The sequence below is a fragment of the Mesoplodon mirus genome (genome assembly GCF_964341445.2).
Source record: "Mesoplodon mirus genome assembly, chromosome: 15".
NCBI lineage: Eukaryota > Metazoa > Chordata > Mammalia > Artiodactyla > Ziphiidae > Mesoplodon > Mesoplodon mirus.
In genome coordinates this window covers 32,380,498-32,404,829 of record NC_138991.1, presented here as the reverse complement: position 1 = coordinate 32,404,829, position 24,332 = coordinate 32,380,498, and the positions used below count along the sequence as shown (strand labels likewise).

Here is a 24,332-nt window from a genome sequence, read left to right as displayed (position 1 = left end):
AGGCACAGAGGCTGTGAGTCACTTCGTCTGTTCCTCTGACAACTCTGTCTTCTGGGCCAGGCCCCGGTGTGGGCTCTGGAGACGCAAAGATAAACAAGACCAGCCCCTGGCTCTGCTGGAACTTAGGTTCTAGTGATAAGAAGCAGATGATGAGAAGTAAACACAAATATTAATGCTAGAAGCTACGGAGAGGAATGAGGGATCAGGTGATGTCCTGGACAGAGGTCAGGGGTTGGGTGTTTTGGGAAGCTGACTCTGAGAACGAGTGCGGGTGCTGATGAGAGCCGCCCGGGCACCATACGGAAGGGAGAGGCTGGGCCGGTGCCTCCACTGCCCCTGCCGAGACCTCTGGGCTGGGACGGCCCTTGGAGCTGCCTGGGTTTGGGGCAGCATCTGGGGGCCAGGGTCAGCCAGAGCGATTCCCAAGCAGCGCTGCCAGCCGAGGGCCATCTCCCCACAGCCAGAACCAGTCCCAGTCCTGAAGGGGATCTGGGCGGCACATGACAGAGCCTGCAGCGGAGCACTTCTCTGGGTGGGGGGGGGTGACATCTGAGACCCAGGGGTCAAGGGGAGGAGCTTCCCAGACAGAAGGAGCAGAAAGTTTAAAAGTCCTGAAGCGGGGGTGGACTCGGCACCCTCAGGGAGCAGAGGAGGGAGGCGAGGATTCCAGGGCGGCGGAGCCTCCTGAGGGGGGCTCTCGTCTTTTTTAAACTTTATTTTCAGTGTAGATTATACAGTAGAGAAGGGGGAAAGGATGGAGGAAAGGGGATGACTGAGAAGGAAGAAGAGCACACGGGGAGGAGCCGGCCGGCGGGGCAGGGATGCGGGTCCACTATGCCGACGGGAAGGCCGAGCGCCGGGGCCTGGGTGCAGCTGGGAGGACAGGCTCGAGGGCTGTGTTGGGGGACGTCTGTCAGTGCCGAAGGACAGATCACCAGCGGACGGGGTGGGCAGGGTGGTGCTGAACAAGTTCAAAAGAAGAGAATTTGTGCCAGAAGTGTTTTGCAGAGTGAGAAAGTGAGCGTGCTCCAGAGAGGAGTGGGATACGAGCAGCTGGTGCGTAAGCCTGGGCCACTGCTTCTGCTTGTTTTCCTCATCCTTCGTTATCGTGTGCTCCTTCCTGTGGTGCGTGCAGAAGCCATGCCTCCCATGGGGTGTGTTGTCACCCCTAGTGGGGGCCTCTATTCAGCTCTGAGTGGGATGGGGGCGGAGTCGGTTACGGGAGATGGGCCCGTGCTACAGTGCGAGCGCAGGTGTCAGGGACCGGGCCGGCCCCCTCACAGGCCAAAGCACGTGTTTTGGTCCAGGAAATGCACTGTTCTGAAATCTCATTCAAAAATGCCTTTGGCTTCTCCTCTTAGATAAGCATACTGCATGATTGTTTGCAAATTACCCCCAACTAACTCCAAAAATTATTTTCAGAAGAAAATGGAGCTCTTCCATTTTGTTAGCATTAGATGTCAAAACTGGACAAACTGCTTGGGAAGGGCACATGTGAAATGCTATTTTGTTAAAGGCCCCAGTATATTTTAAAACAGTATTCAAACTCTTTGGAAATGATTTAAGGCATTTCTGAAAGCTTAACAATTCCTTTTGCTGGGGGAAAAAAAACCTTACAATTTGCATGTCACAAAACTCAGAATCCAGGCACATGAGGCACATTGTTCAGGTGTGACCTGTCCGTCTGTAGTGCATTCTCCTGGTTTTGATTTTCAACTTTTTCTTATAGAAAAATTCAAACACACAGAAAAATGGACAGAATAATCTAATGACCTGGTCCCCCAGGTTAGCTTTAACAATTCATTTATAAATCTTGTTTCATCTCTCCCCCACCCACTCCGAGATCAGTTTGAAGCTAACGACAGACATCATATCATTCATCTGTAAATATATTAAAGATCCTCTTTTTTTCTCTCACATGACCACAATGCCAATTATCGTATCTTTTAAAATTGACAATAATTCCTGAGTATCATCACCTGGTCACTTCAAATTTCTGATTGTCTCATTAAAAATTTCTTGACAGTATAGTTGTTCGAATCTGGACCCAGGCTAGCTCCCTACATTGTAATTGGTGGTTCAGTCTCGTGATGAGTCTTTCCATATCTAGAGGTCTCCCCTGTCTCTTTTTCCTTGTAATCTCTCTGTAGAAAACCCAGGTTACTGGTCCTGGAGGGTGTCCCCAGTCTGGATTTTTGCTGGTTGCATCCACATGGTGTCCTTTACTGAGTTCCCCTTTGTCCTATATTTCCCGCTTTGATCAGATTTGTTTCGTAGAGCATTTCATCAGCGGTGGTGGTGGGTACACGTGTCTGCTTGTTTCCTTCCGTGATGTCAGCAGCCATTGATAATGACCGCCCGGCTCCATAGACGCAGGTTGTACAGGCAGGCCTCAGAGATGTAGCAGGTTTGGTTCCAGACCATCTCGATAACGCAAGTCACAGGAACTTTTTGGTTTCCCAGTGCATTTAAAAGTTATGTTTACACTATACTGTAGTCTGTTGAGTGTGTAATAGCATTATGTCTCAAAAAGCCTCAATTTAAAAATACTTTATTGATAAAAAATGCTAACCATCATCAGAGCCTTCAGTGAGTCGTAGTAGTGATACCATAGACCACTGATCACAGATCACTGTGACTGTAATAATCATGAAAAGCTGAAATATTGCAGGAATTACCAAAATGTGATGCAGAGACACGAAGTGAGCAAATGCCGTTGGAAAATGATGCCAGTAGCCTTGCCACGACCTTCAATTTGTAAGAAAAAAAAAGCATCTGTGAAGCACAGTCAGGTGAAATGCAATAAAATGAGGTCTGCTGTATAGTGTCTTTTAGGGTAAAAGAACCTTGCCCCCAAATCATAGCTAGCACTGGAATTATAAATGAAAACACATTTTAGCTAACAGCACCGATTTTAGAAAATAACGTTTTAATTTTCAGTATTTTTACCACGTGGATAAAGCTCAATGAAGAAAGCATTGGTGCACTTCTTACCACACTGGATGGATAGATTGAAAAATCCTGGTTTTAGATATCAATATAGTCAGTAATGATATTCATTATTAAGCATTTGGCAGTTTAAATGAGCTCTAACTTTATTTTTAAACCTCTCTGTTGGCTGGATCATAATAGACTGTCAGTACCAGGAGGCTGTCTTGAAAAGCATGGAGACCAGCTAGGGAGCAGCACTGCACACTGTGCCCACCTTTTAATCCCTTCCCACTTGCTGAGCAGCAGAGCTTCAAGCACACTACTTTCTCCCGAGGCCCAGGGTGGCCTGGCTGCCCTGGGGCCGCCTCCTCCGTGGCAGGCCCTCGTGGAAGCTGCTGCCCTGCCCCCTGGACCAGGTGCAGGCGTCCTCAGCTCACACCCTGGGGGTCCCGGTCTGCAGTCTGCGAGGTCCCGGGCCGCCTCCAGGCAGAGCTCCACACCCGAAGCCCCTCCCCACCGGTAACTTAAGGTCTCCTGACAAAGCCCAAAACCCGATGGCTTCACTGGTGAATTCTATCAAACGTCTAAAGAACTAATACCAATCCTACTCACACTTTCCTTAAAAGTGGAGAGGAGAGAATTCCTAACTCATTCTGTGAGGCCAGCATTGCCCTGACACTCTGGTCAGGCCCCCTATTTCTTTTTTTTTAACATCTTTATTGGAGTGTAATTGCTTTACAATGTTATGTTAGTTGCTGCTGTATAACAAAGTGAATCAGCTATATGTATACATATATCACCATATCCCCTCCCTCTTGCGTCTCCCTCCCGCCCTCCCTATCCCACCCCTCTAGGTGTACAGAAAGCACTGAGCTGATCTCCCTGTGCTATGTGGCTGCTTCCCACTAGCTATCTGTTTTACATTTGGCAGTGTATATAGTCCATGCCACTCTCTCGCTTCGTCCCAGCTTACCCTTCCCCCTCCCCGTGTCCTCAAGTCCATTCTCTACCTCTGCGTCTTTATTCCTGTTCTGCCCCTAGGTTCTTCAGAACCTTTTTTTTTTTTAGATTCCATATATATGTGTTAGCATACGGTATTTGTTTTTCTCTTTCTGACTTCACCCTGTATGACAGATTCTAGGTCCATCCACCTCACTACAAATAAATGTTTCGTTTCTTTTTATGGCTGAGTAATATTCCATTGTATATATGTGCCACACCTTCTTTAAGCATTCTTCTGTCGATGGACACTTAGGTTGCTTCCATGTCCCGGCTATTGTAAATAGAGCTGCAGTGAACATTGTGGTACATGACTCTTTTTGAATTAAGGTTTTCTCAGGGTATATGCCCAGTAGTGGGATTGCTGGGTCGTATGGTAGTTCTAGTTTTAGTTTTTTAAGGAACCTCCATACTGTTCTCCATAGTGGCTGTATCAATTTACATTCCCACCAACAGTGCAAGAGGGTTCCCTTTTCTCCACACCCTCTCCACCATTTATTGTTTGTAGATTTTTTGACGATAGGCCCCTATTTCTGCCTTGCAGGCTGGAAGGCCTTTTTCAGTCTTTCATTTTAGTGGCCTTTATTTCTTTATTTCATATAAGAATATTTAAAAGCTCTAAATATGTAATGAAAACGCCCTCCTTCTGTGATTCCAATGGCGATTAGTTGCCGTTGATTTTGCAAATGTCAGAATAATGAATGTTGACGAACACTTTTCTTAATAATAAGTGAAACCTCGCAGTAAAAGGGAACAGGTATAGAGTCGATAGTTACAGTGAGGTCACATTTATAACGCTGGCAACAAACATTTCTATGGCATCAGACTACTGTGACCAACGAAACTTTTTTAAACACAATCACGTGGCACGTGAAGGTACACTTTGTAGAGGGGATCTGCGGGTCGCATTGGAACTCGTCTATGGAACATTTATTGACGAGCTTATTACGGTCCAGGCCCTGGGCTAGGCTCTAGAGAAACAAATAGGAATCAACCCCGGAGCTGAGTCCAGTGAGCGGTGTTTACTGGGGCTGCGGACAAGGTGCAGGGTGACAGGAGGCGGGAAGGGCCCTGGCTCAGGCTCCTGGGAAGCATCAGAAGTGGCTTCTTGGAGGCAAGCATTTGAGCCGAGTCCTGAAGGAAGAGCTCTGATGAAACCCAAAGCCTTCCAACGGTGTCGTGGGGTCTGCGTGGCTGGGCGCGGTCGCGGCAATGGCGGAGAAGCGGGGGATGGGCAGGCCAGGGGTGACGCTCCCCGAGCCAGGCCGCCTGGGCTGTACTGCGTCCTTTCCCGTCCTTCCGGGTGGCATTCGGTCATCCAGGGAGGGGACGGTAGGAGCCCCGTCCACTGCTGGGGATGGGGTGACAGGAGTTGTCAGTACTTAAGGGGAAGAACTGATAGAGCTAGTGACTAACTGCTGGTACCTACACGGGAGAGAGCGCTGTTCTGTCTCAGCTCTGGGAGCAGGTCTGGTTTACTCGTGTTTACATATTTTGGAGCCTTTTTCTTTCTTTGGATAATTTATATAACGAGCACATACATTAGATCTTTAACATGCCAGCATTAGAAAGAAAAAACATTCTTACACATTTAACTACTAGAAAAATATAAATATTTATTTTGGAGGTTCTGAATAATTAAAAATAATCAGTGTCCAATAAGTATGATTGTATTAATTAAAGACAAAGTTACTTATGGTTTGTTAAAGTACCTACAATTTGAGAAACCGCCCCCTTCCCACTTTTGATTAAAAAACAGATAAAAGTTGCCTTTCATGGAGGTATTTATATATTTCATGATTTGACTACTATATTAAGAAATGGCTTTATGGTAAGATTTTTATCTAAAATTCTACTTTGCAAATAAACTGATAAATTATCCCACTCTTGAGATAAATAAGGATGAACTCTTAAATTAACATTTATCCATCCCATGCTTTAAGTAAACAAAAGTATGTTTTAATATTTTTTCACCTCCAATGTTGCCATTTGCTGGGTACATTAAACATACGCTGAAATGAGGTTTCCTTTTAAATCCGGCTGGCAGTCAAAGCTACAGGTTTTGGCTAAACAGCAAAATCCAAGTTTGGTCAGGGTCTCTTTGTAAAAATTAAAACATCTAATCATTACATCTCATTTTAAATACTACTTCTAAAAATAACACTTTCTGCTCATAAAAATAATCCAGAGAATTTTTGTTTTGGTAGAAAATTTGGGAAACATAGAACAAGTATTAAAAAGAAAATTCTATTTATAATCTCACTTCTAGGATAACTCCTGTTAACATTTCATTATATTTCCTTTGAGATATAGATAAATATTGATATATTTAGATGTATAGATATTTTCCCCTCCCTCCCCAGTACCCACCCTCATGGTGGGACCATAGCATTTTCTCATGTCACCTTAGAAGCATTTATGCTTCTAACAAGCCCCAGCACTGTGCCTGGGCTGTGATGAGCTGCAGGCCTGCGGCAGGAACCCTGTGAGCCCATGAATGCACCTCCGCGCCCCTCTCGTCCTCACGGATCAGCAGCCTGTAGGTGTCCCTCCATCAGAACTCTGTTGATGAGACAAGTACTGCCGTCACCTGTGTGCTGTTTAAGAGGTACCAGTAGGTTACTATGTTGTTCTGATCTGGAGAATAGTGGAAAATGCCAATTAATAAAGGCCACAAGAAAATATTAATTGGCTTTTAAAAATCATCAAAGGCCACAAGGTTCGTGCACTTCCTGAACGAGGCACTGCCAGCCGTCATTTCAGGGCCTCTCACCCAGTCACTCTGACTCTTCTGGATGTTCAATTTTCCACATCTGTAAACGTGCATCTAACCTTGGGCTGAAGATGGTAATAACCCAAAAGTAAGTACAGGGCGTTCACAGACGCATCATGAGGTATAATGACTGATTCGTATTCCATTTCTGTCGCTTCATCTTTTGAAGTAATATTTCAGTATCCTCTGCAAAGTGCCAAAGAAAAAGCTGCAACTGTCAGCGGTGTACACCCTCAGATGCCTCCGCTGCCTACATCCTGTCCGTTAGACAAGCTACCGCGTTTCATCGCTACCAAGTCAGAGTGGGAGTCCAAGAGCACAGCAAAGCGGACAGAAGGACCGGCTCTGCCCCAAAGAGAGCCCCTGGGGAGCAGGTGAAAAGGCCTGTTTTTAATAGGCCACCTAGTCGTCGTGGCCTCTTGCAAAGGCAGCAGACACAGGATCCAATCATCTGTGCGTCGGTAAACAAACCCAGAGAGATTATGGATCGGGCAGAAATGTTCCAGAACTGGGCGGCCCAGCAGAGTGGCCACTGGACACAGGGGCTGCTGAGCACTTGAAAACTGGAGAGTGCAACTGTAAGGAACTGAGTTTTTAATTTTAAATTTGTATTTTCATCTAGTCATACAGTGAGCGGCTGCCGTATCTAAATCAGGTACAGATCACACAAGAGAGAACGAGATTCCATTTAGAAACCTGATACAGAGAGTGGTGGTGGAGAGGCAGGTACCATGATGAGGCCCTTCCAGGACCCCCTGAGGGCTGGAGACACAGCCCTGGAATTTCGTATCTCAGAGGTTCTTACACCCAACTGGGCTGGTCATTTATCTTTCCTAAACTGTTTACACCAGCTGATAACACTGGAGAAAAAAGTATGTTCTGTCTCAGCCAAACTCGGGGGTCCGTGGGAGCTGGTAAAGCAGCCTAACACTTTTATATATGTAGTTTTTACACACAACCATCAGAATACTGTCAGTTACACACAGAGTTTTGCTTAAACACCAGGAAACCTAGGGTGTACCTGGGAGCCACCCATCAGAGAATGTTCCTGAACCCAGTGAGGTGGACCCAGCTGCCCTGGGACGTCCCATCTCAAGAGATCAGATGCCATCTTCTCACTACCCAGGGGCTGGGCGTCGGTCACGTGCTCTCTGCCTTAGTGGCAGTAGCTTTTAAGTAATCCGATAACTGGGCTTTAAATAGCTATTGAGAAACCAAGCCCTCAGACCCACACACAGATTTCACAGCGCGTCTGCCGACCTGTAAGAGCTGCGCTGAGCGGGTGCTGCCTCCAACCCCCACCCCTACCCCCCGCCTCACCGAGTGGGCACCTTGGTTTCAGAAAAGAGCCCCATGACCAGGGCAGTCGGCTTTCCCCATCTGGGCTTCAGTTCCCCTTTTAAAAATAAACGGGTTGGGCTTCCCTGGTGGTACAGTGGTTAAGAATCCACTTGCCAATGCAGGGGACACGGGTTTGAGCCCTGGTCCGGGAAGATCCCACATGCCATGGAGCAACTAAGCCCATGCGCCACAACTACTGAGCCTGCGCTCTAGAGCCCGCGTGCCACAACTGCTGAAGCCCATGCACCTAGAGCCCGTGCTCCGCAACAAGAGAAGCCACTGCAATGAGAAGCCTGCGCACCGCAACGTAGAGTAGCCTCCGCTCTCCACAACTAGAGAGAGAAAGCCTGTGCACAGCAAGTAAGACCAGTGCAGCCAAAAATAAATAAATTAAAAAAAAATAAAGAGGTTGAACTGGGTCAGAGGTTGTGAACTGGGAGAGTCCAGCCTGCAGCTGAGGACTGAGTTAGTTGTTAACACATAAAGCTGTGTCACTCAGGGTTGCTCACACTGCGGGGCACGCGAAGCTGCTCTCCAGCTGGCGGTGGAGAGGAAGGGACGTTCTGTCCGAGGAAGCAGCCGTGCAGGAGGGCAGGCACCAAGGAAGCCCTAGGGCCCGTCCCTCAGGCCCTGCTGTCTACAGGGTGGCTCGGTCCCCAGGGGAGTGGAGGGCTCCCTGTGAGGCTTCTCAGCAGAGCCTTGGCTGGCCTGCAGGTCCCATCATCTCTGTGCATCTGAGCTGACCCGTAGGCTGGGACCGCATCATCATCTTCAAGGCACACGGGCACGCAGTAGACACCCGGCAGAACTCCGGGGTGACGTGGACACCGTGACAGCCAGCAAGGGCCACCTCCAGGTGGCCTGGGGTTTGGGGTTTTTCGGGAGAAGTCACCAGGCGTGTCCTGTGCCTGTTCCCACCTGTGGGCTGTCTCGCCATCCAGTCCCCAGGCCTCCCTGGCCCCGCTGTCCCCTGGCAGCCTGGCCACTCGCAGGGAGGGAAGCATGCTGGCTGCCAAGCAGGGACACAGAACATGCGACAGCCCGTGGCCACGGGTGCAGCCCAGCAGAGGGACCAGCGCCTGCAAGTCGTGCTCTGTGAAGCCTGAGGGAAGTGGGGGCGGGACGTGTGCTGCGAACTCGAGCAGAGCCCAACAGGTGAGTGAAAACCAGCGTCTCCCCAGTGGACAGCCCGGAGCTGTTCCGAGCGCATGCTGTGTGGCCCGCACTGCGACAGAGGAGGTGCCCCGGGCACGCCAGAAGCTGTGCCGAGATGGGTCAGAACGACCAAGAAGAGCCTCCCGAGCCCTCGGTGGCACAGGGCGACGTGTGCCAGGCGATGGAGGAGGGAAAGACGGGGTGTGGGGGGGAGACCCCAAACCCCTCACCGCAGGCTGGTGGAGGCAGTAGAGGGACGGGTGGCTCCCGGCTCAGCCGGCGGGGGATGGGCCGTGCGGGCGGGTCTGAGGCCAGCGTTCCGGAGCTCCTCGCTGGGTAAAGGAGGTGCCTTCGCCGAGGAGAAGGGAGCAGGGAGGAGGGCGGCCCTGGCAATAAGCTCGCTGGCAGGTGTGTTAAAGAGAACACCTTTCTGAAAAGGTCCTGTTTTTTTTAAGTAAATATTGAAGAATACCATATACAGAAAAGTGCAAGAAAAGTCACTTTTCACAAAGTGACTCCATATAACCAACACCCAATCAGGAACTGGAGCATTACCAGCCCTCCAGGAGTCCCCCCCCGCCACTGTCCCATCTCACAGGCCAGACTGCCCTCCTCTGGACGCTGGGTGCCTGTCTGGTCTGGCCCTGCGTAGACAGAACTGTGTCCCCCTGTGGTTCCACTGGTGTCTCAACAGAGGCTGTCATCCCTCCTGTTAGAATAACTGATTTACGTTGCATTAGTTTCAGGTGTACAGCACAGTGATTCAGTTATACATACGTATACATTCTTTTTTAAAATATTCTTTTTCATTACGGTATATTACATGACACTGAATATAGGACCTTGTTTACCTATTTTATGTATAGTAGTGTGTATCTATTAATCCCAAACTTCTAATTTATCCCTCCCCGTGTTCCCCTTTGGTAACCATGTTTGTTTTCTATGTCTGTGAATCTGTTTCTGTTTCGTAAATAAGTTATTTGTGTCATATTCTATTTCTTTAAAATATTTATTTTGGCTGCACCGGGTCTTAGTTGCAGTATGTGGGATCTTCTTTGTGGCACGTTTAGTTGTGGCACGTGGGATCTTAGTTGCTGCATGCATGTGGTAGTCTAGTTCCCCAACCAGGGATCGAACACGGGCCCCCTGCATTGGGAGCGTGGCGTCTACCCACTGGACCACCAGGGAAGTCCCTATGTCATATTTTAGATTCCACATATAAGTGATATCATATTGGTATTTGTCTTTCTCTTTTTGACTTCCTTCACTTAGTACAATAATCCATAGGTCCATCCATTTTGCTGCAAATGACATTATTTCACTCTTTTTATGCCTGAATAATATTCCATTGTATATATGTACCCCATCTTCTTTATCCATTCATCTGTTGATGGACACTTTAGGTTGTTTCCGTGTCTTGGTTACTGTAAATAGTGTTGCTATGAACGTTGGGGTGCATTTATCTTTTTGAACTAGAGCTTTGTCCAGATATCTGCCCAGGAGTGGAATTGCTGATTCATATGGCAATTCTATTTTTAGTTTTTTAAGGAACCTCCATGCTGTTCTCCATAGTGGCTGCACCAATTTACATTCCCACCCACAGTGTAGGAGGGTTCCCTTTTCTCCACACCCTCTCCAGCATTTATTTGTGGACTTTTTAATAACGGCCATTCTAACCAGTGTGAGGGTGGAACCTCACTGTTGTTTTGATTTGCATTTTTCTAATAATTAGCAATGTTGAGCACCTTTTTATGTGCCTGTTGACCATCTGTATGTCTTCTTTGGAGAAATGTCTAAGTCTTCTGTCCATTTTTGGATTGGATTGTTTTTTTGTTATTGAGCTGTATGAGCTGTTCGTATATTTTGGAAACTAAGCCTTTGTCGGTCACATAGTTTGCCGAGATTTTCTCCCAGTCCGTAGATTGTCTTTTCGTTTGGTTTATGGTTTCCTTTGCTGTGCAAAAGCTTGTAAGTTTGATTAGGTCCCATTTGTTTGTTTGCTTTTATTTCTATTCCCTTGGGAACCTGACCTAAGAAAACATTGCTACGATTTATGTCAGAGAATGTTTTGCCTGACATCTCTCCTGTTGTGAGGAAAGGGCTGCCCCATGCATCCTAGCGGGTGTCTCAGTGCCAATGTGCACGCACGTTGCTTATACCAACCAGGAGTGGGCTCGCTGGGGCAGGTGCCAGGGCCCGGTAGCTTCGGGCTGCCGTCTTAAGGGTCATTTTGCTCTCTTTCCTCATAGCACAAGTTGTTACTTCTTGCCACTTTACCGCCAGGGCTGGACTTCAGTGCATCTCCTCCAGTGTTTGTTTCTCTCACCATGTCGTGTCACCCAGATAACACAGCCTGTGAAACCATGGCTAAGCTCGTTTCAGAGTTCAGTCGGGCTCCAAGGTTTCTGCCTTGAGGGCAGCGGGGGCGCTGCTCAAGTTGAGGACACATGGGAGGGAGACAGTGTCCTGCCCCAAGGACAGGCAGGAAGGTGGTTTCTGTTACATGCCCTGCGGAGGCCGCATCCAGGGAGTCCAGCTTGGCCGGACGTGGGCCTTCCAGGCCGGGAGGATGCAGCCAGCCTCCCCCTGAGCCACAGTCACAGCCCGGACTCAGCCTCCCCAGTCTGGGGGCACCTGCTCTGGGCAGCAGGTTAATGCCAGCACCCTGAGCACGTGTGGGACTGCACAACAGGCATTCTGGGGTATTTTTTAAATAAATCATGTTAGCCCTTACTCATCCTGTAACATGAATGTTACACCAGAAACTGCTCACTCCGAGGCCTGCTGAGCAAGCCCAGCGCGCCCTGTGGGACAGGCCCTTTTAGGATGTGCTAACGAGCAGAGCAGCTGCTTTGTGCTTCAGTCCTGAGAGGGAGACATTGAATCCGGACGCCGGGCTGGCTGCCCCTGGTGCTGGGGGCTCCCCCTCGGGATGACCTTGCTGGCCCCAGGTTCATGGTCAAGGTGTGAGGTCCCCAGAGGCCCGGAGACAGCAGGTGCAGGTCTGAAGTAGCCCTGGTGCCCCCAGCCCCCTTCTGCCTTGTCTGTATATCCAGCACCCAGGAGAGGCCGTCCCAAGGGAGCCCTGGCCTGGCTTTTACTCCAGGCGTGGCCTTCAGCCCCAGGCTGGCAGCTGGCAAGGGGAAGTGAGAGGAGCTCAGAGGCCTGCAAGCCCCGACACCATGGGGCATCCTGGGAGCTGGCCTGGTGGCCCCGGTCAGACGGCATGACACTGCCCTCTCCTGGGCAGCCATCTGAATAAGCCCACCAGCTTGGGCCAGTGATTTCTTACAACAGCCAGAGCAGATTTAAAGCAGATTCTTTGTGGAATGAAGGAGAGGACACACGACCACCTGGTCCCCGGCCACACTGGGAGACCCCGAGCCCCTGGGAGCCGGAGGCCGGGGCTCCGAGAGGGCTCTGGCAATTCCTGAAGGCAAAGACAGTGCCGGCACTGTTCCGTCCTCTCTCTCCCGCAATTACGGAACTTGTACAAGATCAGATCTCTGCTTGGCAGTTGGCACCAGTCTACGGCACCGAAACCCAACAAGGTTTTCTTTTTACTGTTTCTCATGGCATCGTTCAGGATCGGGCTCCCAAAAAGCCAACCATAATCACTACAGTTTTGCACCTGAATTCAGGCCACAGGCAGGGAGCAGCAGACCCTGTGTTTCCCTCTAAGATGTTCCAGCACTTGTGAGGGTCCCTCACTGTGTTTCAGAATGTCTTCTGTTCTTGCCCTTACGCCTCTGAGTGAATTTAGTTAAATGAGACAAATGAATTGAGACTCCAGGGCACTTTGAAACATGCATAGCTTTAAGCAGTCCCTTATGCTTTAGATGTCTTTACCTTCAGGTCTTATTTAAAATGCCCCAATTTCATGAGCCTTCCATAAACTTCTTTTTCTTTCCCACAGAATGATGCAAATGGGTTTGCAAAGCCTCCTTTTCTCAGGTATGTTACTTTCCTCCACAAGGGCCCTCCCCCTTGCTCAGCCCAGGAGGACTGGGCTTGCAGGATCTCAGTTCCCCGACCAGGGATTGAACCCAGGCCCTTGGCAATGAAAGTGTGGAGTGCTAACCACTGGACCGCCAGGGAAGCCCACCGCTCATTACAGAACTATCAGAGCTTTAAACATTTCTGACAGAGCGCAGCGTACCTCTCTGCAGTCCTGTGTGGGGCGGGGAGGTGGTGGTGGGAGAGCCTTCTAGGACAGCGGCTGCATTATTAAGTGCCAAATGCAACACGAGGCCAGGGGAACCCCCTTCTGGATCAGGTAGATGCTGGGCAGGCCCCGCTCCCAGAGGACCCCCAGGCCTGAGGCTTTCTCAGCATCAGGCCCCTCTGCGGCCAAAGCGAAACAAATTAGCAGCTTATAATGGGCGCATGGAGAGAACTGTCACAGAACAAAACTTTCATGTTCAGAAAATGTCTGGGATTTATATAAGCTATATAATTTTACAGTGCCAGAGGAGTTATTAGCTCTTTTTCTGAACCAAATCCCTGTCTTGAAGTATTTCTGCCAACAATTTTTTTCTCCCCCCGCCTCCCCAGCAGAGAAAATCCCTTTGCTACTGTGAAACTCCGACCAACGGTGACAAACGATCGCTCAGCACCAGTCATTCGATGAAGAGGTGGGCCCAGATTCTTCTGGTTCCCCGTTCGGTTCTCGCTTGGGAAACGATAGGTATACGCGTGTGATAAGTGCTGTCCTGTTGTAAAGCTGCACAGGAGGGTGCCTGATTTTACATGTATTCCACTTGAGCAAATCAGTGCATTTTCTAATTTAACGTAGTTGGGTTTACATATTTCTGTCTTTAAGATAACTCCGTCATAGTTTAGATACAACTCAATCATTTAAAGTATTTTCTTTCTATTCTGTTCAAGAACTGTAAATTTGGTTCCAATCCTATTGTATCATTTTTTTAAATATTCTATGAATTTTTTTTTAATAGCCAGAATAAGGGACAGTCGATGCTTCTGTGACTGGCTTTCTGCACCTGAATGCAAATAAGATCACAGTTTTATTTTATAAAGCATGTGCTCTCAAATAGCATCATGATGTTTAAAGAAAACACTGTGTAGATTTGCATCCCAGCATGCAAATAATCTTAAGCAATATAAATTATGAGAATATTGTATAAAATTTAATTTTTTAACTTAAAAACTTTTAAATGTTTGCTTAAATTAAATGCAGCCCTACCCAAGATAAAGCATCCCACAAGTTGTCGTGATCTAGACACAGCGCTAGGGCACTGAGAATTCACCTGTCCCCTATCACAGCCATGATATTAGCACTTGAATAATTTCTAAGAGGTACTGAATTCGGCGTTCTGAGTTACCAACTGGAATACCAATGAAAACATGCCAGGCCATGCTACATGCGGGCCTGGCTCACAGGGTAACACATGCATCTGGGGACTCCGCATGTAGAAACCCAGGGTCCTCTTGCTAAGCTAGTTGACCAAAGCTGCCTCCATCACTGATTTACTCTGAAACCTCTTGGGGTGCAAGTTTCTCCACTTTTCAGTCAGGTGCTGAAACTGCAAACAGCGCTGCTGAAGCCAGGAGGACCTCTGGGAGCCAGGGGAGGGTAGTGGGAGGCTGCACCTCGGCTGAGCCCCACGCCGGCGTACCCGGAACCTGCGCTTCTGCAGCAGCGAGGCGAGGCGGAGCCAGTGGCAGGGTTTATCTCTGGCTGTCAGGGACTACGCCCAATTTGGAGGAGTGGAGAGAGGTGATGAAAACTCACACGCAGGCCATCCACTGTATGGGGGCAGGGGAGGGGAGCTTGTTGCTGACCACAGCTTTTGGCTTTGCCATGAATATTATTTTTCTGTAAGCTTGAAATTGGTCAAGGTCAAATGCAGGTAAACCAGTGTAAGCATGTGACGCTTTGGGTTCTTGGTCCCGTCTTCCTCCTGGCTGGTCGACTATGACCCCTTGGTGGTGGGGGTCTGGGGCTGTGGGAGGGCTCCCAGGACCCGCAGGCTAAGGGCATCTGTCAAGCAGCACACTTGTCTTTTGAGAGCAGACCCGTCCACCAGCCAAGAAAACACAATCAAATTAGTCACGTGGCCCATCGCTCCTCTCACCGTTTGACAAGAGTAGGGTTCACAGAAGCCCTTCATTTTCAAGTGTGGAAGGAGTGAGGTGTAGAAGCTTGTTAATAAGGGAAAGGGGCAGGGGGTGTCACACCATGGCCCCGGCCCCCAGAGCTCCACTGCTGAGGGTCTTCTGGCTGTGTTTGTTAGGCTAGGTTACAGGGATGGCACAGGTCCTGGGATTATCAGATGCCACTTGCAGGCCCGCCTGGCTCACCCAGACCCTCTACACCTCCACAGAAGGGACGATAGCCGTCACTTACCTGCGTCACACAGCACGGGAGGCCTTGCCTTAGGTCCTGGGCACTGGGGTGCGTGCTCTGTAAATGTCAAGGTATTAGGTTTCATTATTATAATACAAACTTGAAAACAAGCACATTTTTTGAGCTGTAAATGCCTACTGAGGAATAAAAGAAGGTCGGTGTGAACTGGATAATGTTGAAGCTGAGTTAGGAGAGGTAAACGCTCTTCTCTATTTTGTATATGTTTGAAGTTTTCGTAACAAAACGATTTCTGTAAGTGGCAGTGTGCAAACACTGAATAAGCAAAACCAGGTAAACAATGGTATGGATCTCATTTATTTAAAACAGTATTTCTCACCTTTCTCAAAGTGAAGACTGCGAAAAGTAAAAGCAGTGCTTTACTGAGCTGTCGTTGACCTGGGAGCAGTGCCGTGCGCGTCCACACTCCCGACCCCTGTGCCCTCGGCTCCAGCGCCCAGTCCACCCACCTCCCTTTACAAAACAGTCCTGAAGCTGAATCCCATGAAGCTACTGTACACGACATTTACATTAGAAAAAGAGAGCTGGGTGTGGGGAGGCCAGGCGTGCTGTTCCCTTTAAGTAAAGTTTGCTCCACAGTTGGGGCATCTTCGCTTCCTCAAGGCAAAACAGCAGATGAACCCAAAGGGGAACAAGACGATGGCCAAGAAGATGCCCAGGAAGGTGAAGGAGTCCTCCAGAACCCCGACCCTGCGGAGAGAGAGGGGGCACGCGGGTTAGGGCCCTTGCAGACCCCAGGCCTGCCGGCCCAGCGGACCCCTGTCCCCAAGGTGCCTCCCGCCCACGTCCGCAAGCCTAGGTGCCTCCAGAGCTGGGGCGCCGGTCGCGGAGGGAACGGCCAGCTGCCACCAGCCGCTGCACAGAAAATGTGAAGAGGACAGAAGAGCCGCTTGGGAGGCACCAGCACCTACTGATAAAGGCAAGAACATCTGGGGCAAGAACATCTGGCTGCCATATAACCTGCCACATGTTTTCTCTTACAAAACGAGGAACAAGAGGCAAATGCTGGTTTCTATAAACATTCTTACGTCTCTGAGAAGAACAAGACCAAGAAACCCAAATCACTTTAGGATATTTTTTCCCAACGCTGAAAAGTTTTAGACTTATTTTCCCATTCCCTACAGGGAAATTCCAAAAATAGTGGTAGAGTTTGGATTTTGTGTGATTTTTATCGGTTTGCGGGGGGCAGATTTTAGTGAAAGACTAAAATCAGCCATGTTCACACCATGTTCACACAATGTCACTTATCTTGAGAAATTTAATCTCAAAGCTTCCTCTTTGGAAAAAGTCACGATAACCTTCAACGTGCACAGTACATAATCCCTCGGACCGCTAGGGGCCATCCCCCCACCGTGTGCCCACGAGGGCACCACCCCGGGTCTCAGGTCCTTTTCAAAGGCCCCGAAGCGGGGGAGCAGGAGCCCTGTGCTCAGCTCCTCCGGCGACGCCCAATGATGCCCGCCCCCCAGAAGCGTTTCTCTCCCGCCCCACAGGCCCAGCCCCGCCCCAGCTGCAGCACAGAACCAGTGCCCCGCCCTCGGGCCCCCAGCCCATCCCCCCACGCACACGCCAAGGTCCTTGGGCTTCCTGAAGCCACTTACCGTCCTCAAACATGGTAAGGATCCTTTATGCCCACGACCCTCCTCTGGCCGCCTGTGTGGAGAGGAGGAAGGTTCGGCCCAACCAACAAGCGTGGGCGGGGGGGGGCAAACAGAGCTGCGGGGGCCCAGCGAGGGGCAGCTCAGCCGGGACTCCGACTCCAAGCCCTGCCCCGGAGGAGAGCGCGCGGGAGACACTCCACTCCCGCAGCACCTCCCAGCGGGCCTGGCCAGCGGGAGCCCTGGGAGCTCTGCAGAGAGACCAAGGGTGGGGGGTGTTGGGGACCTGCCTCACGCCCCGAGTTAGTTGAGGAAAGGTTCTGAGCAGCCCTGCAGCGGAGACACCTGCTGAGTCCAGACTCACGGACACCGCCCACAGGCCAGGCCCGCCCCAAGGGAAAGCGCATCAGCTGGCCAGCATCTGTCAGCAGGGCCGCCATTTCTGGCCCAGACAGTATAACACAGGCTGTCGGGTCACCACGCCGTGTCCCGTGCCCGTCCAGACCCCACCTGCCCCAGCTTCGAGGCCCTCTCAGACCAGGTGGCAGAAGAAACTGCTGAGAGAGCGAGCACCTGAGGCCACGCGGCCGAAGTAGGGAGCGGGGGGGGGGGGGGGGGCTTCCAGAAGGCCCTGAGCCACCACCTGTGGCTCCACACAAAGGAGGCCGTGACAGGCTGCCCCGGGCCCGGAACACGCCCGCTCTGTGCAGTCGCTGCCAGCAGCTCCTACACCTACTGGTACTCATCAGGCCACCTGAGAATAACTGGGGGCGGCCAGGCAGCCGGGGACCACTCAGGGAGCCATGGCCCCATCTCCCTGCTTCCTCCAGGCACCGAACCAGGTTCCACCTACAGCTGAAATCCCCAGACTCAAACCGGTTTGTACGTTCGGTTAGAATGTCCAAGGGAGGAGAAGCACAGGACAGAGTTGAACTAGGCCTCACAGCTGGGTCACCTGCACCAGCTGAGAACCTTCTGAGTCACCAGGGTGCCTCGTGTCCCCTCCAGGGGCCAATAAGGCCCGAGGACAGTGACTACCAGATGCTCTGTACTATCTCACCTAAGGATCAAAGCTGTTCAGAGGCAGAGCTTAGAACCCAGTGTGTCCACTCAAAGGCTCCAGGAGATCCCAGGAGGAGGCTGGGCCCAGGTGGGGTCCCGCCCTGCTGCCCTTGGTGCCCTGGAGGGCACCCTGCGCCCCCTGGCTGGAGAAGCCCTCCGAGTGGCGGCCGTCTCCCCACAGTGGAGGGGCAGGGCTTGCCCTGTGCTGCCTGGTGCCCGCGTCCGCGTGAACTGGCCCGTCTGCGACTCGTTCCTGTCCTCTGGGGTCGGGGGTCAAACAGCAACAGCCCCCCATCTGCCTCTTCCCTAATTCTCCACCCAGACCCCAGACCCTGGTCGACACTGTCTAAAGCTGGAGGAAGCCCAGGAGGGCCAGTCACTCTCATCCGGGCCCTCCCCACCATGAGGCCAGTGGACTGGCCCTGCGTGAGCACAGCTTTCCAGCAGCAGCCAGACCAGCCGGGGGAGGCCCTGGCAGCCCAGGCAGGAGGAACACACTCCCTCATTCCACAAACCTGCAGTGCTTTCTGTCCAGATCCATCACTCCCTCGAGCCAGAGCAGAGCAGGCAGCTTGGGCCTCCCCTTCCCAACACCCTCAGTCAGGAGTCCGGGTTTGATGGGGAGAAACCCCACGCCCTCTCCCCCGTTCACCTCCAGCCCACCCCAAGAAGGCAGCAGAGCCAGGCCATTTCCCTTCAGCAGCCAGGGAGGTGGGCAGAATCCGGGCCCTGCCAGCAGGTCTGCTCCACACTCAGACCTTCCACGGAGAACCACGGCCCGACCCGCCAACGTGGCTTCCCAGCCCAAGGGACCTGCTACCCGCAGTCCACACCTCTTACCCACAATTGCAAATGCCAAAAGCTCTGAACGCAGAACTTCTTTATAAGTTTGTAACGAACCCAGCTGGCAGCCACATGTGACCTGAACTGACGTGTGGCCTTTTATAGTCTTAATGTGTCCCCTTAATGGGAATATTTGTGTCTTGCTGCAGAAATGTTAACATTTGACCATGGGTACTGCCCAAACCTCAAAAGCAGTGCTGGCATGATTTACTGTTTTTAAACATCCAAAATCTTCTGAACTGAGAACACAATCTGGTCTCTAGGCCAGTCCTGAGGCAGCAACAGCAGGCTGCAGAGCAAACCTGTCCCTCTGGGACCACGTAGGAGGGAGGAGACTCCCTGCCCGTCCTGCCAGCCTCTCCTAAGTGGCGTGGCCTCTCTTTCTCTCCAAGCCCCTCAAAAGCCCTCACCGTTTCAAAGTGAGTTTCACCTCTTCATCCATTGGCTCAGAATCCAAGCGGCTCCAGCTGTGGTTAAAAGGCCCCTCCCCCATTCCTGAACAATGGGGGTGGGGAGGATATAGAAACTGGAGAAATCTGGGAACTAATTCTGAAAACACTTCCTTAACGGACTCTGACCTTATGGGGAGAGTGGTCACTCGATTCCACTGACACCCATCTGCTCAGGGAGCTGGGCTGGGTGGGGCCCCAGGACGAGCGCAGTGGAGACCCTGCAACCCACATGTCCCATCCCATCCTCACCACCCCCCGTTTCCTCACAGCGTCCTCCCCGTCCCATCGCGTCCCCCTTACACAAAGCTGGAGCCCGGAGCCTTGTTCAGGCAGCGAGTGGCCTGGCCGGGAACAATCCAGACCCCAGCCCAGGGCCTCCCTACCCTCTGAGCCCCCCCGCCCCCCCACCCCCAGTTAGTGCCACCACTGCTCCCAGCACAAGGTGGCCTCAGGTCAGGATCTGCCGCAGAACAACCCCAGACAAGCCGAGAGAGGGGAGCAGAGGGCTTCGTGCCGGTGGCCACGAGCCTGCAGACAGGCAGGGGCGGGGCATGATGCCCCATAGCACCTGGCCAGCCCCCTCCAGAGACCAGGTCATACCTCGCCCCCAGCTGTCCCACGGTCCCACAGGGACGGGGAGCCCCCGGCCACTCCAGGGGCGCTTCTGAGCAAGCCTGCGGCCGGGTAGCCCAGAGCCTCCCCAAGCAGAACAAATGCTGCAGGAGGCCTGCAAGGTGGGAAGGCCTGCCTGGGGCTCCAGGGGCTCCCCGGACCCCAGGCTCAGTCCAAGCACATCTGGACGGAGAGGCCCCGAGCGCTCCCAGGCCCCCACGGTCGGCACGGCCTGCCCGCGGCAGCCCGGGAGCCGGGACCGGCTCATCAGTGCTCGGGGCCAGAGCCCCGGCCTCATCACTGTCCTGACCTCTGGGCAGCATCTGACCTCCACAGCTATTCCTTGAGCCCCTGTCTTGGCTTCCAAGACCCCAGCCGTTCCTGGATTCCCTCCTACCTCTTTGGTCACCCCCAAGACCGAACGCCCAGCGACGCCCAGCGGGAAGCCGGGTGCAGCCAGGCCCCGCGCCTCGACGCGCCTTCCAGCCTCCGACCCGCGCTGCCCAGCGCCCTCTGCACAGGCCCTCCTGCAGCCCCGGGCCCCCAGACCCGAAGTGGCCTCATCCAGGGACAGCCCACGCCCCAGAGAAGGACAGCTTCAGAGAGGCCCGAGGCCTGGCCGAAGCCCCACCAGCCAAGGCTGGTCCACAGGGGCCGCGGGCGGGCAGGGGTGGGGTGAGGCGCATGCTCAGTCTGCAGGGGTAGAAAGAAATGCTCTCATAGTGGCTAAAAAGGGAAGATGGGGTCAGGCTGCTTAAGGGAAAGCTCAGACGGTGGCAAAGTGACAAGTGGCACAGGCCTCTGACGCCAGGCCTCACTCAGAGGGAATCACAGACGTGTGACTTCGGCAAACTCCTGCCAAGCTCCCAGGGAGGGACGGAGCCTGGCGGGCTGGCTGGGAAGGAAGGAAGTGTGGTCACATGAGAAGCCGCTTGTCTCCCAACCCTATGACGCCGGACAGCAGCCACACGGGCTGTCCCCAGGGACTAGGCACCCTCTCCCCAAACCACCGCGGAGCTTCCTTAGAAGCACCCGGCCTTCCCCTGCTTCCTGCTGCCCACCTCCCCGGGCCCCCAGCCCACTCTTCGGCAGCAGAGGGCACTGCAGGCAGGGGGCCGGGACACCCCTGTGTAAGAGCCCAAGCGCCGGGAGGGCCCCAACCGCCGGCATCTGTCCTCAAGCTGACAGAAGGGCCCACGGAGGACACGTCCTGGTGGGAGTCAGAGTGTGTGCTCCCCACCCGGGCCCCAGACTTGTTCTCAGAGCACCTGCTCCCCGTCGTTGGCGCCCACCACCCAGAGGCCGGCGATCCGACAAAAGGGAAGAAACGATCCCGGGTGCAGGCGCCCACCCTCAGCCTTCGAGCAGCCCTGAGCCCAGACCCCTCCTCAGAAGAGCAGAGAGACGGTGACCCACATTCTGCACGTTGGGGGCTGAGGGCAGAAGCCGGGGCCTCCGCTGTGACAGCCCCCACCCCAGGGAAAGAGAGGAATCAGGGGAAATGCTCCCCGTCCTGCAACAGCCTGGAAGCTCACAACCCTGGAGGATCCGTGCCCGGTAAACCCCACTGCTGGTCTCCCCTCCTCCACGCTCAGGGCCTTGAGCCAGCAAGAGCCTTGGACCATCCTATCAGACACCCCATCTCCCAGATGGGGAAACGGGCCCAGCTGGCAGCTGGCAAGGCCAGGATCGGAGCCCAGCTCGTCTGGCAGGATGGGCCCTGCGGGGAGACGCTGAAACCCCAGCCAGAGGGCTCTGCTCCAGGTGCGGCGCCTCCTCAGCTGCCAGCCTGAAACCCCTCCTTACACTTAGGATATCGCTCGGAACCCCTCCCGCCCGGAAACAGGCCTTTGGAATCGCCCAGCTAGGCTCCTTGGGGACAGAAGGGCCGTGCACACAGCAAGGCTCTGGGCACCCGGAACCAGCCTCAAAGGCAAGCACAGCGGGCTTCCCGTCGCCCACCTCACTGTGCAACTTTCCAAAAGGATTCCCAATGGCTCTCTCCACAAGGGACCAGCCTCCCAGGCCATGCCCCCATCTCCAAGCCCACCCACATGCCCCCAACCCCAAGAACTCTGCCGCCTACAGGTGCCCGGTGCAGAGAGCTCCTCTCCGGAGGCGGCCAGCTGTCTCCCCTCCCCCTTCACATTCTCCAAAGGCCAGAGTATCACCAGATGTGTCCCAAGAGACACCTGCTTAGGGTTTGCAAATCAAGATCCACCTGGCCGGCACGCAACCCAGAGGGCTCTCCCCTGCCCACAGCCCCTTTAGGAAACCCACGGTTGGTTCCGGGGGTCCAGCCTCCTGCCCTCACTTCCAGACGTCCCCCCTCTTCCCAGGCCCTTGTCTCCCCACACAATTGACCCTTGTGACTCAAACTATTAACTTCCCTTCGACTCCACTCTGGGCGTCCCTGATACACTTTTGAAATTAAGCCTAAGTGTAAACCAGGGCTTCTCAGTTCCATCTCACGAACTCCAACTTCCTCCGCCACCCGCCTCTCCACCCAGGCTGAACACCCCGTCCTTGCCAAGTCTGCCCTGACTTTCTAAACTGTCCATGCAGTTGAATCCACCAAGGGCAAGGACCAAGTCTTATCTGAATTTGAATCCTCAGGACCCACACAGAACAAGCATCTAACAGCTGCCTCTCAGGCCCTACAAAAGCAGAAAATTCTAGAGGTTCAAGGTTGAGAATCTGAAATATCGCTCCCACCCCAAAGAACCTCGGCGTTGCTGCCCTTATGCAGGTAAGGGCCCTGATGGCATGAAGCAGCCCTGACACCGGCTGCTCCCCTGGCCCCCTGGCCTTCCAGCTCCTCTAACACGGGCCACCTGAGTCGGTCTCTCCTGCCCACGCACTTCAAACTGACCCTCCCGCGAGAAGAGAACCTTCTACCACCTTCACGAATCAACCGCAGAGCAAACTTGCAGCTCCCAGAACCGGGGATGAGAGGCTGCCAGTCTAACTGCTACCATTTCTTCATCCCACCCACTTGGGACTCAGTGGCCCCCAAAGCACGCAACTCCCCCAGGAAAGAGAACCCAGCCCCCTCTGCCCCATGAAAGGTGCATGGACCCAAGAACCACTGAACCCACTCTCTCCCATGCCCCAGTGAGCAGCCTGTCCCAAGACTGACCGTGTCTCCAAACGACCCTGCCTTTATGAGTTTCAGTAAGTGTGTTCTTAGAGGTTTCTGGGGCCCCCAGGCCCGTGACATACCTGCAGACAGGGCAGCCTCCAACGACAACGATGGAATTGGCAGGGTACCGGGTGACATTTCGACTGTGGATGTTGTAGACCCTGGGGTGGTGCGTGGGTAACCCTGTGGGCAGGAAAGCACATCAGAAGGGGGCAGGCAGGAAAACGCGGGGAGTCAGAGGTCTACTTCTCCTGCCCTTCCCCTCTCCCCACCAAAAACTCGCATCCTTTTCAAAATCAAGACAACAACAGCGTCCACTAAGTGCCTACTATGAGCTTTATCAGGTGCTAACTTGCAGACAGCATCTCATTAATAAAGTTAATTTGCAAGGAGATGGTGATGCTTCCCGGGAAGGGCGAGCCGGGCGCGCGCGACCGCGCAGGTGGGCTGAGGGCCCTCGGGCAGCACCCAGACTCGGGGTCCCGACATCAGGTTCGCGGAGCGGAGACTGCCCGCCACCGGGTCTCCCCTCGGCCGCGCCCCCGCCGCAGCCGCGTCCGGAGAAAAGTTGGTTTCGGGGTTAAAGGTCGCCACAGAACTCCGCCCAAAGTTTGCTCCCGGGGCCCCGGGCCCCGCCCGCTCGGCCAGCCCCGGTCCCGGGCCGACCCCCACCCCGCCCCCCGGGCCCCGGGCCCACCTGTGACGAGGTAGGGGTAGGGCGGCGGCGGGGCGGCGGCGGCGGGGATGGCGCCGTAGCCGTGCGGGCCGCACGCGAAGTCGCCCTGGCCGGCCTCCAGGTTGTAGGCGGGCGGCCGCTCCTGCAGCAGGGGCTTGTGGTCCATGGCGGGCGGCGCCCACCGCGCCCGGCCCGGCTCCCGCTCGCGCTCTGACTCGGCTCCTACTCGGACTCGCGGGGACGCCCGGACGCCCGGCGGCGGGACCCGCTCTTCGCGGGCGGCGGCGGCGGCGGGGCTGGGCCCCCTGGAGGCGGGTGCCGCGGGCTTCCCCCCGCGCCTCCCCCCGCCGGTCACAAGACCCG

The 24,332-nt window shown here is 53.4% G+C and overlaps 2 protein-coding genes across 4 annotated transcripts in view; one reads left to right on the top strand and one right to left on the bottom strand.

Moving 5' to 3' along the window:
- BAIAP2L1 (BAR/IMD domain containing adaptor protein 2 like 1) overlaps nt 1–14,199 on the top strand; it is an 85,293-nt gene extending 71,094 nt beyond the window's left edge. The window contains exons 13-14 of one of the 2 annotated variants that reach the window (XM_082644367.1): nt 13,116–13,153; nt 13,757–14,199. In XM_082644367.1, coding sequence (XP_082500493.1) covers nt 13,116–13,153; nt 13,757–13,829 — 111 coding nt within the window. In that variant the 3' untranslated portion in view covers nt 13,830–14,199. Of the gene's footprint in view, nt 1–13,115; nt 13,154–13,753 lie in introns of both variants that reach the window. The other variant, XM_082644366.1, reaches the window with a different exon arrangement.
- A 1,661-nt stretch (nt 14,200–15,860) lies between these two features.
- On the bottom strand, nt 15,861–24,332 carry BRI3 (brain protein I3). 2 transcript variants are annotated; one of them, XM_082644368.1, is made up of 4 exons: nt 23,991–24,332; nt 23,374–23,476; nt 17,186–17,237; nt 15,861–16,274 (listed from the first exon to the last, which is right to left on the bottom strand). In XM_082644368.1, the coding sequence occupies exons 1-4, from the start codon at nt 24,133–24,135 to the stop codon at nt 16,095–16,097; spliced, it is 480 nt and encodes a 159-aa protein (XP_082500494.1). In that variant the 5' UTR covers nt 24,136–24,332; the 3' UTR covers nt 15,861–16,094. The 2 variants fall into 2 exon arrangements, with proteins under 2 accessions (XP_082500494.1, XP_082500495.1); XM_082644369.1 differs by lacking the exon at nt 17,186–17,237 and having other exon boundaries at nt 23,991–24,328.

Excerpts from the sequence above, each read along its gene's own strand:
- BRI3 (XM_082644368.1), bottom strand. The coding sequence starts at position 24,135 with ATGGACCACAAGCCCCTGCTGCAGGAGCGGCCGCCCGCCTACAACCTG. Across the intron at positions 23,477-23,990 it reads CTACCCCTACCTCGTCACAG|GGTTACCCACGCACCACCCC; the intron begins GTGGGCCCGGGG and ends TCCTGCCCACAG. Across the intron at positions 17,238-23,373 it reads GGAGGCTGCCCTGTCTGCAG|GCGGCCAGAGGAGGGTCGTG; the intron begins GTATGTCACGGG and ends CTCTCCACACAG.